We start from the raw sequence: 7878 nt of genomic DNA, 5'->3' as shown, positions 1-7878 counted from the left end.
TGACGAGGCCCTGGACTCGAGGGACGGCGGCACTAGCGCTGAGATCTATAGCGTTACCTATAGAGACGGGAGGGAGAGCCGTAGGAGCGGCGGCGCCTAGTGGAGCAGCGAAGTGGCTTCCGGGACTACGAGGCTGACGACCTTGAGAACGGGAAGCGAGGAGAGAGGCGGTGTGTTTCATGTTAGAGTCGAGGCGCTAGTAGGTCTCGACGAGCTTACGGAAGCTTATAGTACCGACGTCCTTGTCCTCGAGGGCTCGAAGAAGCTCTGCTGACAAACCACGGCGGAGAGTGCTCTTCTTGGTCTCTTCGTTGTAGCCGGTAAACCCGATGTCGCGGTTGAAGGCCGCGAGGTACTCGGCGAAGCTCTTGTTCTTCTAGAGGAGGTTGTAGATAGCGTTCTAGGCGGTAGCTCTACGGTCTAGATCACCAAAGGCAGCACGGAGGTCCTGCATCAAGGTGAGGACGTCCGGGCAGCCGATAGTCTGCGTGGCGTTATCGATGTAGTGTTATACCTAAGCCGCGGCGTCTCCCCGAAGGAGGGAGAAGACGTACGTAACTTTGTCCTTCTCTTACGGAAAGTGGTCGGCATTAGCCAACAGCTTGATGGTGAGCTGTGTCTCAAATGCCTCAAACTTGCTCTTGTTGCCGTCGAACTCGTCTAGGTCGTTGACCTTCTTAGAGAAGTGCTGGCGGCGGTTGTCGTCGGCGTACGGGGCGAGGTTCTAGAAGGTGTTTACAATACCTTGAAGGTATGTTGCTTAGTTGTTTGCTTGCTCGACCTGCTAGGCGGTCTCGCGGAAAGAGGAGACGGTGCGGTTGATGAGAGCGTAGGCGGTGTCGGGGTTAGCGTTTACCTAGGCACCGAAGGCAGCGGCGTTCGAGAAGGGGATGTCAGTCCACTCACTGAAGTGGAATAGAGTGTCTTGGTTGTCGAGGTTGACACCTCTATCGGTGGCGTGGTCACCTATAAGGATGACTCGAGTGGTTGACGGTTTGTTAGTCTTTTGTGATGTTAGGGCGAGAGCCTAGCCTGTGAGATATAAGGGTGAAAGCGAGAATACAGGTGCGAAGTACAGATACAAAAGGGTATAGTATGATTGCTACACAAAACAAAAGACGAAGAAAGCAAGAGAGGCCTAGGGAAGGCCAGATATTTATACGCGACCCTCGCGAGTACGTGTCCCCGTATTAACAGGGCTAACCCGTGCGAAGCCGCGCTCAGCAGCTTTGCTCAAAACCTTATTCCAACCTGCCCTACGTTCCGAGTCTTCCACGTGCTTCAAGGTTTGGTAGAGGGGTGAATTTGGAGGGCTGGGTCCCGTAGTGAATGTTACGGGGCATGTGATTCTTAGCGCTCACACACTAAGCTAGACTGTCACTTCTTGACGACTTCTGAGCGCTCTGAGGCTCTTCTGTCCCCACCTTCTATACACTCTGTGGGGAGACCATGACAGCTAGCGATATAAAGGCTAGGTTATAAGATCGAAAAATAAGTAAAAGTAATACTAGTATTAAAGAACGTATTCGCCTATATAGGAGGTACGGCTTAAGTAGATATAGCTAACGGCCTAGTACCTCTAGTCGTAATAGGTACGTTCGGTACGCTAGACCTATACTAGACCCTCCTAGGCGAGATAAACAATAAGCTTAGCGCTATAAGTCTACCTAGACTAGTACTACGTACTAGCGATCAAAGTTGACCTTTAAACGAGCTCGCTAAGCATCTCGTAAGCTTACTAGGTAGTCTTACGCCTTAGTTCTCGGACTCGATCTCGAAAATTAGTAAATTAACGCTATCGACGCTAGTAATATAGGGAGAGCTTAAGTATAAGCCGGAATTATTATAGTAAAGTATAGAACCTATATTTAAGCTCCGAGACGACATCGTAAAGTAGGTATACGACTACTTGACTATACTAGCGGTATAAGATACTATCGTAAAGATATCTATCGCTATCGACAAGCTCGTCTACATAGTTTTGGGAATCGTACTAGGTCCCCTACTTGTTAAGATCAACAAAGTTCTGAAACACTACGAACGAGAATTGCTTGTCGTAGACTAAGAGGCGTGACTCGCTCGAGGAGGGCAAAGCATCTTCGATAAAGCTTCTATTTCTATAGACCTAACACACTCGTAGCTAGCAAAAGACTACTATAACTACGTCCTTAACGAAATTGCTAGTCGCGTAGCTGTACGTGCCTCTAGCTTTGCCGTCACATCTATCGTCTAGCTCTAGTAACTAGGCAACATAGAGGATCCGGTCCCAAGCATCCAGGCCATCCTTGACACCTTCCACCATCCCTTCAACGGTAGACCCGGCTCGCCAGTCCAGATGCTGATGCTTGCTGAGGTGCGAGCGTACGTCCAAGACCGACTGGTGGCGGACCTCGAGGGTTTTGAGCTGGCGCTGCATTCATTGTCCGCTCGCGAGATCGCCACCCGATCTGGTGGGCATACGCATGTCGATGCTCCGATCGCTACCCAGACAAGAGATGAGGTCTTGGGTGAAGAGCATGGGGATAATTTCCGGTACAAGATGAGCGAGAACATCAGGCGCCAGCTAAGCGGCGGGGAAGTGAAAGGCATGGGCATCGGTGACTTCTCGAAGATGAAAGAGGTGTTTGATTCGGCGCCCACAGGAAAGATGCCTAATCCACTCGATGCTGGTCTAGCTATGCTTCCTAGCATAAACTTCCTTAGCACTTTCGAGGGGGTGTCAGTTGATGAGGTCTCGACAGTCGATGGTATGGGACAAACATTGAAGGATGCCATCATCACGATGATTCTGCTCGACGAGACGCGGGCTGCACAAGAGTCGGACGTTGCGGCCATGAAATTTGGCTGGGGCAAGACTCAGCGAGATGTGGATGATAGGGAGAGGCTGAAGGAGATGGAGAGATTGCTGGAGATCCCGCGAAGTAAGACGGAGCAGGATGAAAGGCAGTTTGATGAGAAGGCTAGTGTCGGAGACAAGTTGAAGGAGGGCTTCTCGAAGCTGAAAATGAAGGCTAGCAGCAAGTCATGATGTCAGCCAGCGCCGATGGCATGGTCAACCCGCGGTCGACATCTAAGCAGGTCGGCCTTGTCCGCTGTCACATACGATCCCGTTTCCGCGAAGGAGTTTGATGCTGGCGCAGACCGGGTGGCCGCTGGCTCACATCGACGACACCCAGCATGAGACTCGTGAGGGCAGTAAGACTGCCCTTGTAGTAACGAGTGAAGCTGAGCAAGCTGAGCTTCCTTGGGATTTTCCAGTCTTCGCCAATGCCGAGCTTCTAACGCCCTACCAAATATCGCACATACTGCAGCCATGGCTCTTGTGGCTCCGAAGCTTGACGCCCGCTATGCTCAGACTTGGCCACTTCGCCTATCGTCCAGTCGCCTATCATGAACCTCGATCAGCGGTCGTGAGAAGTTCATCACCTGTGTAATAGCACATATGTATCTTGTCGATATTCCGGCAAGTGTGGACTCGCTCCGAGTCGATAATCGATCGACCGCTCTCGGCATTATACTATGTGACGGGTATAGGGTGTGAGATCCGCTGAGCACTGGACAGACTGGCGTTTGACGTCTACGCAGTGATCTGGCATGACACGTTGTCAGAGCTTGCTCACGTAGAAGCACCTTCCTTCTTACCGATGTGATACATCTGAAGCTTGGCGTTCATGCCAGTGAATGAATGCTTCTAATAGTAGTCTTTGTAGATTTCCTTCCGGAGTAGATTCTGCTTATTGGTCAGTAAGAGCGCCAGATACTTGACCTGCTAGCGGAGTCGCCATACCATGCAGTGAAGAGTGTGGAACACACTGAGCCTGCCCTGCCACAATTAGTCAACCAGCTTGACATGACAAAGTCCAAGAGGTATACCCAGCTCTGTACCCGCCACGACTCTCGTCTCGCCAGTACGTCTAATATCCATCTTCCCAGGCTTCTCCGGCCTGTGCTCCCGTGATGTAGAAGTACTGGTCGTTCAACAAGTCGTCCCATGCTTCGTCGATCTCTTGGGTCGGAGGGCCGACATACAGCGGTCCATTTGCACGAAACCGCTGAGGCGGATCCTCACTTTTGTTGAGTGTAGTAGAAGCAGCAAACAGTATCTGCGTGCTTTCTACAGCTCTGCTTGCCAGTGCTAAAAGGTGTGAGCACTGGAATCTTGTTGTGCACAACGGGAGACTTACCGTACTCCCTTTGCCGAAGTCCATTCTATATAAACGGTACCCTAGTTATATTCATTAGATACTAATAGAGTCTGTAGTTCGACTCCTAATAGAAGATTCGTACCTTTGTTTAGACGTCTGTAGTATGCTTTAGAATCCATTCGTCTTCTGCTAATTCCCGAGCGCAGCTACGAGCTTCCGGTTCCCACTGTAGCATTTTGCGCACAAAGCGTAGGAAACACTCTCGATCCTCTTTGTTCTCTTCTCCTTGCAGAGATGACTCCCGGTGATCAAGCGTCCGAGTGCGAGGCACAGCAATCCCTGCGCAGAAGTCGCCTTCGAAAAGCACAGTATTAGCGTCACGTGAGAAACGTTGCAGCTGCTGTCGAGTTCCCACTCACCTTCTTTAGAAAAGAATTTGCTCCTTAGATGCGACCGAGCGAGCAGACTTGGTGGAGGAGGCCCGAGAAGGGCGATCATCTCGGCAAGATGGGCTCTCCCCCGATATGCGCCGTGCTCTGGATCGCAACCAGTGAACAGGTGCTCGCCCTCGAAGGCGTCCCAAACCTATAAATGAGTGAGAATTAGCGTGCATCTGCGCGTTCATTTCAGGGACACTCACCATGCATCCCACGTTCCAAATGTCTACGCTGTATGTCCACGGGACATCCAGGATAACTTCTGGGGACCGATAGACATCGGGTTGGATGTCCTCGCGATGCTCCTGCCCATCGTCCAGTGCTACAGCCGATCCGAAGTCACACAGCACAGGCGCGCCAAAGGCTTTCGGCGTGCCCATTTCGCGGGAGAGGTAGATCACACCGCCATCGACTTCTTTCTGAGGGCTCGGCTCTGCTAGTTCCTGCTGTTCAAAATGTGTCAACACAGAGGGATCTGCTGGGAGCAAGATGTTGGCTTCCTTAATGTCGGTGTGGGCTACGTGACACTCCCGATGTAGCAGGTCTAACGCGAGGAATAATCGCTTTAGCAGGAAGGCCACGACTGGCTGTGGCAATCTCCGTACAGGATTTCTGTGCTTGATGTTGAGCGCGCTATCCCAGAGAGGCTCGTGTACCAGGCATCGGTGTCTGCCACTCGGCGTAGCGAGCTCAAACGAGTCGAGCATAGAGCGCACAGCATGACGGCCCGGGTGGTGGTTGGGTGCGCTCTCGATCCTTCTGTATACATCGAGCTCGGTGTCTAGCTCACTTTCCAAGCAATCTGATTGTACATAAAGTTTGAGAGCAACATGCCGGCACCCGCTGTTACAAATGAGTCCCAAAACAGCATCAAGGATTAAGGGCAAAACTCACTCGAGATCTCGTGCCAGCCATACGGTCGAGGAAAGTCCAAAGCCTAATTTACCAACGACCTGGTAGCGATCCTGAATGATTTCTCCGATCCTGACGGGATAATATCGTGTCGCGATGTATCCTGGAATGGTTTCCTCCTCGACCTTCTCGTTGGCAGGTATGGAGGCAATGCCCTGATTGGGAAATACTAAAGGCTTCCAGGCGAGGGGGTGGATGGACTTCCATGCGCGGCGAAGCAGTGTAAAAGACATAGCACATAAGGTCTCCCTATATTGCTCAAGAGAGGAACTACAGAGAGCAATATTGAAGGGCGATAATGAAGATGTCGCTGTCAGGTCTGAAGATATTACACCCCACATTCTGACTGGGCGCTAGGCGCTAGGCGCTCGTCACTCTTCACACAACCCACACAGACAACGTCCCAGCACGAACAACGCCTCGCACAGATGCGTAGTGTGCGCACTGCGTATCAGTCAATGGACGCACCATGAATGCTCCGCTATGTGACAGCGAGGGGCAGCGGAGCATCGCCCACCTGGACAGCAGCCAATGCGACGGTCGCTGAACACAAGATCACACCCATATATCATCCTAGCGGGGAAAGCATGCAGTGCACGGCAACTGGAGCACGTTAGCATCTAGCACTCGTCGCTACACTCTATCAGGTCGACCCGGCAGTAATAGAAATCTCGCTGCGGCGCTTAGCACTGGAACTAGCTCGATTTGCATCAGCATCCTGAATGGGCGCCAACCGAAACAAACAAGAATAGAACGGGTCGGCACTACTCATGGGGCCATGAGGCACACTAGCCGCATGCACGCGTAGTCTTGCAGCGGCCAGTTGCTGTCGATCATCACGGCAGAGGTAGGGCACGGTCTTGAGTACGGCGTGGTCGCTCGTTAGCAGTGCAATACTTCGGCGACGATGAGGGACTGACGTATGTTGTCCTGGCGCTCAGTGTTGTGTGTGGATTCCAGTATTGTCTCTGAAGGGCCGTTCCTTGGTGATCTAGTCCTCGATTCTTCGCAGCGGACACGTACATTCTGCTTGACCCAGCCATGTCTCCCCATGACCTCTCCAAAGACGATAAGTGCGGTGTCTCGCGATCTCACTTTCAGCACTGAAATGGGTAGAACCTGCCATGGATCCAATGCCATGGCGGATAGGCACGAGCGGCTGGGACGTCACGCACCGCTGTAAGGAGTGGGACGCGGTTTTGAGTGCCGTTGAAAAGCGGGCGCTTCTTCGTGATAACCAGAAGCAGAAATGGTACCGCATGACTCCGAAGGGATGCGTCTTACCAGAGAGTAGATGGACGTCACAGTCATCGCGGCGCATGTCGCTGTCAGCTGAAAGTACGGCTGGTCATCGATACGGTGTCTTCGAGCATCATGCTGTCCACTCTCATGCTGCTCCGAACGGAACGTATGTTCTCATGTGTCTTGAGAGGGAAGCTTGTCGTGCTTCGTGCCTCTAGGTCTTTCTGAATGCCTTGCGCTGGTGGTAGGCATTTGCCACCCTTCTCTCCGCATGCAAGACACAGGGATAGAGAAGCGAGCCGCTCGATATGAAACGGGCATCGGTTGGCTCAGATTCGCCGCCATCTGCAACCTCATGGTTCTTCACGCTCCCCATTGACGACAATTCCTCTAGATGTCGTCCGTCGTGTCACTCTTATTGCGAGGTATCTGCTACGTAAGGTTCCCGGTGTGCCCATTTGGAGTGCTGGGCCAGCGTATTTGGGGTCTCAGTCTCGCCTTGCAGTTAGCTGTACTGCATGCCACTCATCTACTCCATGCCCGAAGCCTTGATCTCGAGGCGCTATGCGGAGTCGGTCACTGCTAATGCCTCTTCGCCCGAACTATTTCTTGCACCAAGCACTTGCACCAAAAGTCTCTTGGTGGTCGCTTCCTGCTGCCTGAACGGTTCGCTCTCCCTGCCATCCCTTCCCTCGAGGAACCGGAGGACGTCTCTCAGCATGATTCCGGCTTCGTCAAACTTGCGACTCTTCACCAAGACCGCCGCCAGGTTGTAGCGATCACGGTATGTGGCCTCGAGTCCCTCGGCCTGTTGTCGCTTCTTGATAATTTCTCTGTATTGGCGTTCTTCCATATCATACTAACAGACTGAAAAAGAAATTGCTGCTTCAGCATCCATGGCGGCCAGAGTTTACGAAGGTGAGTTGTCCATGTCTGTCGGGTGCAAAGTGTTGTCTTGTACTCTGTCTGCTGTGAGCGAACAGTTTGAGATTCTTGAGCGATGTGATTAAGTAGTGGGCGTATAGGTGAATCCGACCTGGCGATAGAAGACGATAGAAAACGAGGTCGCAGACTTGACAGTCGACTTTTTTCGAGTACTGGCGGGCACCAATAGAGAAGCATGTACATGTACCTTCTGGGCA

At 52.1% G+C, this 7878-nt stretch overlaps 2 protein-coding genes across 2 annotated transcripts; one reads left to right on the top strand and one right to left on the bottom strand.

The window, feature by feature from the left end:
* Positions 1-2335: 2335 nt before the first annotated feature.
* Positions 2336-3028, top strand: CLAFUR5_08788 (uncharacterized protein; the record flags this gene model as incomplete). The annotated part of the gene is made up of 1 exon (XM_047907936.1): positions 2336-3028. The coding sequence occupies one exon, from the start codon at positions 2336-2338 to the stop codon at positions 3026-3028; it is 693 nt and encodes a 230-aa protein (XP_047760009.1).
* A 1265-nt stretch (positions 3029-4293) lies between these two features.
* CLAFUR5_08787 (Serine/threonine-protein kinase SRPK) lies at positions 4294-5835 on the bottom strand (the record flags this gene model as incomplete). Its single annotated transcript, XM_047907935.1, has 4 exons — positions 4294-4499; positions 4565-4730; positions 4786-5425; positions 5477-5835. 4 exons carry the CDS (start codon positions 5833-5835, stop codon positions 4294-4296), a joined length of 1371 nt encoding a protein of 456 aa, XP_047760003.1.
* Positions 5836-7878: the final 2043 nt, after the last annotated feature.

Source organism: Fulvia fulva, chromosome 3, assembly GCF_020509005.1.
Source record: "Fulvia fulva chromosome 3, complete sequence".
Classification (NCBI taxonomy): Eukaryota; Fungi; Ascomycota; class Dothideomycetes; order Mycosphaerellales; family Mycosphaerellaceae; genus Fulvia; species Fulvia fulva.
Note: the sequence above shows the minus strand (reverse complement) of the source record. Positions and strands in the feature narration are given on the sequence as shown.